Raw genomic sequence first — 13293 nt, forward strand, 5'->3', positions numbered from 1 at the left:
CCATAGCGCCAACCTGGCAGAAAAAAACACTCTCACAGACCTAACCAGGAAGAAATACGAACTAAACTAAATATTAAGCAAAAGGGCAGGTATATGGATAAACAGATACAAAGCAATAAACCTATGTTCAGCGAACAGAGCAGGGAAAGCACTTGCCTCATACCTTAAGAGCAAACAGAGGCAACACTCTATTGCAGCAATAACAGACACTAACAAGATATCTCAAACATCAAACAAGGAAATCCTCAGGGTCTTTAAACACTTCTATGAGGGTCTGTATAAGGAAGACAAGAACCTTAAAACCGATGAGGGAGCTAGCCTCCTAGACAAGTTAAACCTACCTAAACTTACAGAGGCACAAAGAGTTTCACTAGAGCAAGACATAACCGGGGCAGAGATAGATAAAGCAGTAGCAGCACTCAAGGACAACAAAGCACCAGGGCCTGATGGCTACACAGCAGGGTTCTATAAACACTTCCTCCACCTAATCAAACCCACAATGACAGATTCGATGGCGGAAGCCAACATAATAGTCATCCCAAAAGAGGGCAAAGACACACAACATCCGCAAAACTACCGACCCATATCCTTAATTAACGTAGACTGCAAGATTTATGCAAAAATCCTAGCAGTGAGACTAAATGCACAACTCCCAAACCTAATCCACAACTCCCAGGTGGGGTTTCTTAGAAACAGGATGTCCCAGGACAACACGAGACTCCTATGCCACCTAATAAATCACGCCTCTACCAACACTAAGCCAGCAGTCATGATCGCACTCGACGCCGAAAAGGCGTTTGATAGAGTTTCATGGCCTTTTCTCAACCAGTGCATGCAAAGATTCGGACTAGGGGACAATTATAGAAGAATGGTGATGACACTTTATAACGAACCGAAAGCCCATGTGGTAGTCAATGGGGGCGCCTCTGAGCCCTTAAATTGGAAAGAGGAACCAGACAAGGCTGCCCGCTTTCCCCAGCACTTTTCCTACTGTCCCTGGAACCGTTGCTGACCATGATTAGGAATAACACTGAAATAAAAGGAATCACAATCATGGGCAACACGGTTAAACTAGCTGCATACGCAGACGATATACTCATCACAACAGAGGACCCTGGCTCCTCGATAGCAGCCCTAATGAACACCATTGAAGAATACGCGAAGGTATCTGGCTACAAACTCAATAGGGACAAATCGGAATGCAAACCACTAAATGTGCACACAACAAGAGTGGTATTAGGGGACTCAGGATTGACCTGGCAGAAAAGCTTCCTAAAATATCTTGGAATCTACTTTGGCAGGGATCTCAAATCAACACTCGACTACAACGAAAAAATAATATTAAACAAACTGAAAGAAATTAGACTCATGGTCGCCAAAGTTTGTCAGCTGGTGGGGCAGAGTAGAGACAATAAAAATGATGCTACCCCCATGGTTAACTACTTGCTTAGTATGCTCCCATTCATAACCACGGAGGACTTTCACAAAAAAATTAGGTATTCTGACAAACAAATTCCTCTGGAGAGACAAGAAAGCCAGGATAAGCCTACAGAAATTAAAGCTAAGCAAAGACCTAGGGGGACTCAACCTCACCAATTTCAAAACATTCAAGACAGCCTGTCTAGCCGAACAAGGGATATACTGACTCACGCCAGAACAGGAATACACGCCGGTATGGCTGTCGCTAAAAAGAGCAACCCTAAAAGGCCTTGACCCATTAGTTCTACTCACGCCTAATAAGCACCCATAGGCCAACAACACCATACTCAAAAACACCAAGAACGCCCTCCTCAAAGTCGACAAAAGAATGACAAAGAGCATTAGAAACACAAGATGGGAATCTATCTGGTCCAACACTAAAATAAAATACAAAGACAAGGTACTTAATATTAACTCATGGTCTGAACGGGGTATCTCCACCCCCATCCAACTAGAGAGTCACAATACCCCGCTCACATTTGCCTGCCTAAAACAAATGCACAACCTACCGGACATAGAACTCTACAGCTTTCTAAAAATTAGGGCGGCCATCACAAGAAGTCCCATCAATCCTTCAATACATGGCTAACCTAAACAAAATTGGCCACCAAACGTCGCACCTATATAAACTCCTGAGCCTGAGAACAACAAGATTAAACGCCAAAACAATAGATTACTGGGAAGCCTTACACAACAGACACTTCAGTGAGAAAGACAAGGCACACCTCTGGATATCAGCAGCAAAAAATAAACTCACCCCAATCCTAGCACAAACAAAATACTGGCTCCTTCATAGAGCGTACTGGACCCCAGCTCGCCTGGCGGCTGTTGGGCTCCGTAACAACATCCTATGCTGGAACTGCTACAAACAAAAAGGAGACTTAGCGCACCTTATCTTTTACTGCCCCATTCTGGGGAAGAATAAGGGAATTCATACATAACGTAATTGGGTACTCACCACAACCAGACTTCCTAGGTATAGTCACCGCTTTCATGGCCCCAGAAATCCAGTCAAAAAACGATATCCAGCTTATTGACCTCCTGCTCACAAAAGCTGTTAAAACTATCCTTTCTAATTGGAAAGACACAAGGAAAGCATCCTGCAAAAGCTGGCTAAACTGGATCATTTTCCTAAGAGGGGCGGAAAACATAACGCTGAAACACTCACCCAGCTTCCGCTCAAAGGGCGAGATGTGGCACTCCTTAGACAACTACCTGGCCTCTCACAAACCACCTTAAGCAGCCCACACGTCTCGGTACCCACCCGTCTCCCAGCGTAAGCTCTGGAATCATGGCTGCTAACCATCGCACTAATCTTCATGTCCTCTCTTTTCTTTTCTTTCATTTCCCACTTTCTTTTGTTTTCCTTCTCATGAAGGTAATACATAAGATCGGCAAAGGCAGCAAACGTCATAGTTCGTGAATGCATACCCAACTAATAAGTGTCTCATCATATCTACTGTATGCCAATTGCAACGCCGACGGCGCTTTAAAGAGACCTGTATTGCCATCACTATCTCTGTACTGTACCGTATATGTAAAATTTTCTCTAATAAAATAATAAAAACAAGCATTTACAATGCAACGGTTTCGCCTTTGGAAAAGTTAGAGCTATTGGCAATGTAAAGGACAATGCCATTTATTTATCTGTTTTCAAAACCAACACATAAATACAAATTTTGTCATTTACAATGCCAATAGCTCAAACTTTTCCAAAGGCGAAACCGTTGCATTGTAAATGCTTGTTGTATGCATGCAGCACATTATAATGTGAGATTACCGACACTTCTCAGGAGCAAACAGACCCTTTAAACAGAGTACCTGCACCTATATATTTCCAATTAAAGCACTGGTTACGAGTGAGTGACACACACACACGTCCATCTCTACCTCATTAAGACAATTCTAGAGAGAAAAAGCTTAGGCACACCATCCCATGCTCACTCGATTAAGCCGGTATCAGGAGAGTAACTATCTCCGCACACAAGCAACTTCCGCCATATGAACAACACACATGCGCAGCTCCTCCTGAACAGAGATAGCACTGAGAAAAAAAAGCCGAGTACACGCGAGCCGTCATTCGAAGAAAAACAGAGAAATCACACACAACGGCCTTCCTTTCGGACCACAGAGCTCAGAATTAACACTTTCCCGCAAGACGATACTACGGAACCCCAACATGCAATCGAAACACACTTCTACCATCAAACTGCAGTCTTCTCCCAAGATCTCGCGCGAACGCACCTTGGGAGCTGCAATTGCGCATGCGCAAAGCTGAGACACGACTTTCTTGTACAAGCCTTTGTTAACCTACAAGTGCTATCCTTTTAGCATTTTCAGGAAAGAAGAAAACAAGGCGGGTGTTGTTGTCCAGAAGAGCGAGCAGGCACAGTGTGTTCTGCCCCCTCCGCGGCCGCCGCGCAGGGAGGAATTCGCTGAATTCCGGGGGTAGACGGAGACGTCAAACCAGCATTAGATAAGAGCTGCTGCCCGCTGTCTGCCCCTCTGCCTTCAGGCACAGTGCCCTCCCGTGCCCCAAGCAGGGAGCAGGGAGCTGCGAGCCGACGTGCATTCACAAAGCGAGCACTGTCAAAGCCAATAGGCCTGGCTACAGCAAGCATACATTGTGTTACTTATTTTTTTACAAGCATATGCCATAGAAATTAAACGTTTACAAATTAAAACAAGAAACAACGGCACAAACAGGGGGGCAGAGGCTTACCGCATGGCCTCCGTAGACGCTGCTCGGAAAGCACAGCGTCCTGTAGCGATTCGGGGGCGTGCTCTCCCCTTCCCATTGGCTGGAAGGTAAAATTCCAGCCAATGGGAAGTGGAGAGGGCGGGACTTAAAAAAAGACCCAGAAACGCCCCCGAATCGCGTCAAGGCGGGCCCTGAACTTAGTGACGCTCCTCTCCTCCAATGGCTGGCCAGCATTTACGAGGCCAGCCAATGGAGAAGAGGGGCGTGTTCAGGCCCCCATACTACTAACAAAAGATTTCGGCTCCGCCCACCCACTGCTTACGCAGTGGGACGGTAGCCGAAACCTAAAAAAGGAATGACTGCTAACGGAGCCTTCCATTCCCCACCACATTACCCGTCGATGCACTCACTCACCCCTTCATTTAACCGTTCACTCGGTCGCCCCTTTACCAGCCATCCAACCTTGTGTGCCCATTGATCCATCTAACAAGCATTCATTCATTCATCCATCAGTGCACTCAATCATTCATCCAAACATTGACTTTTTCACGCATTCACCACTCACTTGCTAATCATGTTATCAGAGGAGGAGAAAGACTTGTTTCCCAAAGACATTCTCATGACGTCAGTGCTCTTTTTTCTATCACATTCACTGAAATCATAAATAGTGAAATGACTGGAATATCACCAATCGCCTCACGCGCAATGAGGCTCCGCACAGATCTTACCACTGCTGCCAGATAGGTACCAGGGGTCCATTCCTAGGAGGTGAGGGAGTTTGTATTCATGAGTGAAGCTCGAGGACTCCCGTGTCTGCTGATGATGTCACGCCTCGGGTTGGGGACCGGGAGATGGCACAGCGACGGGGGATCAGTGAGAAGGGCTCGGACGGAGGCCATGACTCGGGGCTGTGGACTGAGGGGATTTTGGGAGGTCCATCCCTGGGCCGGGACGGGCAGTGGGACGGGAAGTGCTTCTACTTGTCAGTGAGTGGAATGGCTGTTTTTAATCCCCTTACATTTCTGTGCTGCGGATTTGAAACAGTAGAAAGTGTAAAATGTAAGTATTCTTCGAACAATTCATAAAATTGAAGTAGGTAATTTCTACACAGTGTTAAACAGCTGTGGTACCACAGGAAGGAGTGGATTACTGGACAGGACTCGAGAGGAAGAGCAGGACAGACAGGGAGATTTTGTTGTTGCAGTTTTAATAGCGCTAAATCGACCCGAAGGTATCAGAGCGCTACACTTGAGCACCAGTTACATGACAGAGGAACACATTCATTATTAAGGCAATGGGAGATTTGCCCAAAATCACAGGAAGTGTGAGCCTCCTGCCAGACCTGAACCTCTTCCCCGAGCTTCAAGGTCGGCCGCTCTATCCGTTAAACCACAACCTCACCCGTATTGGAAATGGTGATGTGGCCCAGTAAAAATAATGTAATTTGTACAATGAAGGAGCCCTTTTTGAGCACGTTATGAGAATGCGGCCTATGATAAAAAGTTGTATTTGTTTTAAATGAAGACTGAGAAAGAGCTACATTTTAGATTGACTTGAAAGGCGCGTGCCTTCCCAGCGGCACCAGAAGCAGAATCCTGTGAATGGAACGCTTATGATGTCACATCACTGTGATGTCACGAGGCGCGGGCAAATGCAGGGGGGGGGCGTCACCGCAGCGGAGAGGAAAGGAGAGGACACTGTTGAGGAAGAGTGTCGGGTGGGAGGGATCTTCTTTCAGGTTCATCACAGCATCATTTTGTGACTAATTCGTTTTATTTTGTCAATAAATTGCATAATACCCGTGCCTTGCCTGCTCCCCCCTGTGAAACTGAAACACATGGCATCTCCCACACAGCAGTGATGTACGATGACACGCTGAAGAGCCTCCATTGTGACGTGTCCTTGGTATAAGAGGCTGGTAACCAGGCAGCTGCAGCATTGCACTCGGGGACACCGGGCGGAGAGGACCGCTGCTGGCGGCTGGAGCTCGGGGCAGAGAGAGGCTGAAGCTTCGGGAGGGGTTAGAAATTCAATTTTCGTTCCCTGTCACATGTCTTCTCCCTTGCCTCTCCTCCTCTGTTCCCTAATCTGTCCTCCCTTTTCCCATTCTCGTCTATCTGTCCTCTTCTCTACCCTTCCTTCCACACCACACTACTTCCCTCTCCTGCCATCCCCTCCCCTCCAATCTCCTTCCCTTCCTTATTACCCTGTCTCTCGCTATCCTTTCCACTCTCCCTCTCTTCCCCTTCCCCCTCCTATCCTTCCTCCTCACCTTCAATTTCTTTCCCTTCTGCCTTTCCTCCCCACTTCGCTCACCTCCATTCCATTTGTATCTCTTGTATTCCCTTTCCTTCCCTTCCCTCTTAGTTCCATCCATTTTTATCTCGCCTTCCATTTCATTTCATGTCATTCCCTTTCCTATCTCTTCCTTACTTCCATATCCATCCCTCCTCTACCATGTCCTCCTCTTCTTTCCTTCCCCTCACTTTATTCCTTCAATATTGCTCCTCACCCCTTTACTTCTCTTGCCTAGCTCTCTTCTCTTCTCTTCTCTTCTCTTCTCCTCTCCCCTCCAATCCTTTCATTTCCCTCCCCATACCCGTTTACTGTGTATCTCTCCCCTCACTCCCATCTCCTCCTGTTCCGTTCCTTCCTTCACTATTACTCATCTTTCCTCCTCTATTTTGTGCTTCCCTCCTTTACCTTTCTCTTCTATCCTCTCCCCTTCCATTCTTTCCCCACTCATTCTCTCTTCAGTATCTTTCCCTTAAACTTCCCTTCCCTCTCCTGATCTCACCTCCCCACCTAACCAGTGCTCTTCCCTTCCCTTACTTCTGACCCCATCTCTTTTATCCTTTGCCCTTCCTTTTATTCCCCTCTCTTCCCTTTTATTTCCTCTGTATCACTTCTCTATCTCCCCTTTCCTTGCTTTCCCTTCTCTCTCCTCTCCTCATATCCCTCCCCAATCTCTTCTCGCCCTTCCCTTGCCTATCTCTTCTCCTCTTTTATTCCTATTCCTTTCCCCACCTCCACTTTCATATCGTCTTCTCTTCCTTTCCTTTCCCTTCCCTTCCTTTCCCTTCCCTTCACTCCCTTCACTACCTCTCTTCTCCACCTCCCTTTCTTCCCTTTACTCCTTCCCATACCATTTCTTTGTCTCTCTCCTATACCCTTCCCTTCTCTCATTTCCTTCCCAAATTCCCTAACTCGTCCCATCCTACTCTTCCTTCATTCCTTATCTTTTATATCCTCTCTGATCCCTTCCCGCCCTTCCCTAATACTCTCTTCCCATTTCATTTTCCTCTCCTGTCTATCTCCTCTACCCTTCCCTCCCCTTTGCTTCCCTCCTATCATCCCCTCCCCATCCTCTCCCCATCCTCTCCCTTTGCCTCTCCGGTCCTCCAGTATCCTTTGCTTCCTTCCTATCCCATCTCTTCTGTCCTTCCCCTTCCCTTCCATCTCCTCTGTATCCCTTCTATATTTCGCCTCTCCTCCATTACCATGCCTATCTCTCACCCCCTTCCTTACCCTTAACTTCCTTATCTCTCATCTCCTCTCCCCTTCCTTCCTTTCCTGTCTCTTCTAACCCATTCCCTTTCCCTTTGTTTCCCGTCCAGTTCCCTCACCCTTCGTTGTTTATCTCTCCTATACATGCAACTTCCTTTCTACCCTATCTCTTTTGTCCTCCCCTATGATTCTCTTCCCTTTGCTTCCCTTTCCATTTCAATTTTTCTTCCATTCCAATCTTTACCCTTCCCTTACTTCCTATCTCTAACTCTCTTTAGCCCTATACCCTTCCCTCCCCTCCCAACTCCCCTTCCTTCTCTTCTTCCTTCTCCTCCTCTTCCCTTCCCTTCCATACCCAATTTCTTCTCCCATCCCTTAAGTTCCGTCCCTATCTCGCTTCTCCCCATCCTTTCCTTTCCTTTCCCTTCCCCTCTCCCCTCCCCTTTTCTCCACTCACTTCCTTAGCTCGCTTCTCCCCTTAATTCCCTATCTCATATTCTCTCCGCTCCCCTTCCATTCCCATTTCCTTTCCCTTCTCTATAGCTCTTCTTCTCTATCTTTCATTTTTCTCTCATTCCCTGCCCTGTCCCCACCCCCATCCAATGCCCTTTCCTTCCTCTCTACCCTTTCTCTTCTCCCTTTTCCCCTTCCCTCCCGTCACCTTCCTTCCCTTTCATTCCTTTTTTTCCATATCCTTTACTATTTCTCATTACTTCCCTTGCCTATCTCTTCACTTCCCTAACTCTCCTCTCACCTCCCATTTCATTCCATTCCCTCCCCCCTTCCTTTCTCTTCATTCCATTCCAGTTTCTCATATCGCCTTCCGTTCCCTTTTCCTTCCCCTCATTTGCCTTCAAATTTCCTTCCCCTTCTCTACTTTGCCTCGCCCCTACCTTTCTTCCCCTTCCTTCCTCTCTCCTCCACTCACATTCTTAGCCTTTCTCTTTTATCCTTTCCCCTTCCATCCCCTCCCTCTCCGCTTCCCTTCCAATTGCTTCCCTTCCCATTTCCATTCAATTACCTTGCTTTTCTTTCCCTTTTTTCTCTTCTCTTCTCTAATCTGCTCCCCTTCCTCTTGCCCTCCCGTTTCATTGCCTTCCCTCTTACTTGTATACATTCCCATCTACCCTTACATTTAATTCCCTTTCCTACCTCTTCCTTATTTCCCTACCCCTCATTCCTCTGCCATTCCCTCCCCTTCTTTCCTTCCCCTTACTTTCTTGACTTCCCTCTTCCCTTACCTATGTCTCCTGTCTTCCCCTGTTTACTTTCCCCTTCATCCCTCCTCTCCCCCTCTTCTCTCCTAACCATCCCTCATTTTTCTTCCCTTCCCTTCTCTTTCTACTCTATCCCTTCCCTATATTTCCCTCCCCTTGTTTCCCTCCTTTGTGTCCCTATGTGTTCCCCCTTCCCTTCCTTTCCCTTCTTCCTGTTGATTCATTTTTGTTCCCTGACTTTCTGCCTTTTCTGTCTCTTCTATCCTCTCCCGTTCCCTTCCCCTAGCTTCCATTCCTCTCCTTGATTATCTCTCCTCTCCTCTAGCCTTCCCTCCAGTACCCTCCCCTTTCCCCACCTCTTCCCTAGCTCTTCCTTTCTCTATCTCTTCATACCTCCTTTTCTTTCCTTTTTTAATTTCCTTCCCCTCTCCATACCCTTTCCTTCCCTTCCCTTCCCTCCTACTCATTCTCCCATTTTCCTTCATTCCCTATTTCTCCTCTTAAAACCCCTTACTTCACTTCCTTCCCTATCTATTCTCTTCCCTTCCCTCCCTATAACCCCCTTCCCTTGCCATCCTTTCCCTTCCCATCTGTTTCTTTATTTCTCCTATTGCCTCCCCTTTCCTCCCCCTTCCCTTTTTCTACTTTCCATCTTCACATCCTTTCTTTGCCCATTCCTAGCCCTTTTAAACTAACTTTCCACCCTTTCCTTCACTTCCCCTAATATTCCATTCTCTCCTCTTCTCTTCTATCTTCTCTTCCCTTCCCCTCTCTTCCCTCCCCTCTCTTCCCTCCCCTCTCTTCTCTATCTGTAAACGCCTTTCTCCCAAACCTTCCCTTCTCTGCCAATCCCTCTCCTCTCCCTTGTCTTCCCTTCTCCTTCTCTATTCTCCTCTTCCCTTTCCTTACTCTTCAATTCCATTCCTTTCCCCTTCATTTCTCTTCCTTACTTCCCTATCTCTTCTCTGTCCTTTCCTTCCTATTTTCTCTCTCCCCTTTACTTCCCTTCCCTATCTCTCCACCCTTCTCCTCTCCTCACCGTCTCTTCCCCCTTTCCACACACTTTTCTTGCCTTTCCATCTTCCCTCACCTTCTCTCCCTCTCCCGTTCACTTCATTCCTTCTCTAACTCTCATTTCCCATCCTTACATTTACTTCCCTCTTATTATATCCTTCACTCCTCTTGCCTGTCTCTCCTTTCCAAACCTCCCCTCTCCCCTCTCCTTCCTTTCATCCTTCCATATCCCACCTCTAGTATTAGCCTCTCTTCCTTTCCCTTCTCTCCGCTTCCCTTCTTTGCCTCTCCTCACGAATATATGATGATACGTCTCATGCCTTTATAACACATGCGGTTACAACGCAAGTGTTGGTACTGCGCGTTCCAATTACAACACAAACTTTTAGGTAAAGGCATATTCTTGGTAAAAGTGGTTAAGGTAAGTAAATGTGTATATATATATATATATATATATATATATATATACACACACACACACACACACACATATATATTGTATGTATACGTTTACTTACCTTAACCGTCTTTTCTCTGATGCACTGATAGCACTTTGCACTTGATACTACAGAAAACAATACAAAACAAGTAAATTAAGATTTCCAAGGACCTAAAACCTGGCGTGGTCTCACTTTGTGGAGTGCTGCCTCTCTGTGTCCCCTGGCTAAATGGTGGAGTGAAGACGAGGGAGACACGCGATGCCAAAACCCTAAAATTACCCTTCCTACCGCTAAAAGTACCCGTGGCACCTGAAGGCCCAAATCCATCCTAAACCCTAAAATTACCTCTGACACCCGAAAACCAAACCCTAACCTGAACGCTACAATTACCATGACACCCTAAAACTCATACCCACCAATGAACCCCAAAATTAACCCAGGCACTCCAAACACAGCCTGAACCCTAAAATTACCCTTGGCACCCCAAAATCCAAATCCAACCTGAACCCTATAATTACCCGTGGCACCCCAAAACCGAAACCCACCCTGAACCATTAAATTACCAGTGACACCCCAAAACCCATACTAAAACCCTAAACCCCAAAATGAACCCTGGCTCCCCAAAACCCAAACACAACCAGAACTCTAAAATTACCCTTGACACACCAAAACCGAAATCCACCCTGAACCCTCAAATTACTCTTAGCACCCCCAAAACCCATACCCACCTTGAACCCTAAAATTAGCCTTGGCACACCAATACCCAAACCCACCATTAACGCTAAAATTACCCCTGGCACCCCAAAACCTAAACTCACCCAGTACCCTAAAATTACCCCTGCCATCCCAAAACCCACCCGTAACCCTAAAATTACCCCGGCCCCCTAAAACCCAAACCCACCCTGAACCCCAAAATTACTCCTGAAACCCCCCAAACCCATACCCACCCTGAACCCTCAAAACAACCCTGGCACCCCAAAACCCAAACACACCCTGAACCCTAAATTTACACCTGGCACCCGAAAACCTATACCCTACCTGAACCCTAAAATTAGCCCTCGTAATCCAAAAACGCATACCCACCCTGAACCCTAAAATTACCCCTGTTACCCCAGAACCCATACCCACTCTGGACCCTACAATTACCCCAGGCACCCCAAAACCCAAACAACCTGAACCCTAAAATTGCCCCTGTCATCCCAAAACCCATACCCACCATGAACCCTAAAATGACCCCTGGCAACTTGGTGGGTATGGGTTTTGGGGTGTCAAGGGTAATTTTAGGGATCATGGGTATGGGCTTTGGGGTGCCAGGGGTTATTTTAGGGTTCAGCGTGGGTATGGGTTTTGGGGTGCTAAGGGTAATTTTTGGGATTAGGGTGGGTGTGGGTTAAGGGGGTCAAGGGTCATTTTAGGTTTTAGTGAAAAGGGTAAATTTAGGGTTCAGGGTGGGTATGGGTTTTGGGGTGCAAAGGGTAATTTTAGGGTTCATAGTGGGTATGAGTTTCGGGGTGCCAAGTTTATTTTTAGGGTTCAGGGTGGGTGGGCATATATTTTGAGGTGCTAAGGGTAATTTAGGTTTGGGGTTTGGGATGCTATGGGTAATTTTAGGGTTCAGGCTACGTATGGGTTTTATGGTGCCAAAGCTAATTTTAGGATTCAGGGTGTGTATGGGTTTTTTGGGGCGCTAAGGGTAATTTTAGATTTGGGTTTTGGGGTTGAGAGGGGAATTTTAGGGTACAGAGTGGGAATGGGTTTTAAGGTACCAATGGTAATTTTAGGGTACAGGGTGGGTATGGGTTTTGGGAGTACAAGGGTTATTTTAGGGTCCAGGGTGGGTACTAAGGATAAAATTAGGGTTCAGGATGGGTATGGGCTTTTGGATGCCAAGGGTTATTTTGGGGATATGGGTGGGTGTGGGTTCTGGGGTGTCAAGGGTAATGTTAGGGTTCAAGGTGGGTATGTGTTTTGGGGTGCTAAGGGTAATTTTAGGTTTGGGGTGCAAAGGATAATTTTAGGGTTCAGGGTGGGTATGTGTTTTAGGGTGCCAAAGCTACATTTTAGGGTTCAGGGTGTGTATGGGTTTTTGGGCACTAAGGGTAATTTTAGTGTCCAGGGTGGGTATGGCTTGGAGAGCAAAGGGTAATTTTAGGGTTCAGGGTGGTTATGGGTATTGGGGTGCTCAGGATAATTTTAGGTAGGAGTATTGGGGGAAACGGGTAGTTTTAGGGTTTAGGATGTGTATGAATTTTGGGGTATCAAGGGTAATTTTAGGGTTCATGGTGGATATGGGTTTTGGGGTGCCAAGGGTAATTTTGGGGTTCAGGGTACGTACGGGTTTTGAGGTGCCAAGGGTAATTTTTGGGTTCAGGATGGGAGTGGGTTTTGGGGTGCCAAGGGTAATTTTACAGACCAGGATGGGCGTGGGTTTTTGGGGTGCCAAGGGTCTTTTTAGAGTTCAGGTTGTGTGCGGGCTTTGTGGTGTCAAGGCTAATTTTGGGGTTCAGGGTGGGCATGGGGTTTGGGGTGCTAAGGGTAATTTTAGGTATGGGTTTTGGTGTGCAAAGGGTAATTGTAGGGCTCAGGGTGGGTATGGGGTTTGGGGTGCCAAGGGTTATTTTAGGGTTCAGGGTGGGTATGGGTTTTGGGGTGCCAAGGGTAATCTTAGGGTTCAGGGTGTGTATGAGTTTTGCGGTGCCAAGAGTAATATTAAGGTTCATGGTGTGTGTATGGATTTTAGGTTGCCCAGTATAATTTTAGGGTTCACGGTAGGTATGGGTTTTGGACTGCCAAGGGTAATTGTAGGTTTCAGAGTGGGTATGGGTTTTGTCGTGTCAAGGGTAATTTTAGTGTTCATGGTGGTTCTAGTTTTTGTGGAGCCAAGGCAAATTTTAGGGTTCAGAGCGGGTATGGGTTTTGGGGTGCTGAGGGTAAT

General features: G+C 46.7%; 1 protein-coding gene across 1 annotated transcript in view; it reads right to left on the minus strand.

Moving 5' to 3' along the window:
- Positions 1-13293, minus strand: part of LOC144773718 (uncharacterized) — a 104758-nt gene that overhangs the window by 30949 nt on the left and 60516 nt on the right. The window contains exon 3 of the mRNA XM_078658861.1: positions 10437-10483. Coding sequence (XP_078514987.1) covers positions 10437-10483 — 47 coding nt within the window. The remainder of the gene's footprint in view (positions 1-10436; positions 10484-13293) is intronic.

Source organism: Lissotriton helveticus, chromosome 8, assembly GCF_964261635.1.
Source record: "Lissotriton helveticus chromosome 8, aLisHel1.1, whole genome shotgun sequence".
Taxonomy (NCBI): domain Eukaryota; kingdom Metazoa; phylum Chordata; class Amphibia; order Caudata; family Salamandridae; genus Lissotriton; species Lissotriton helveticus.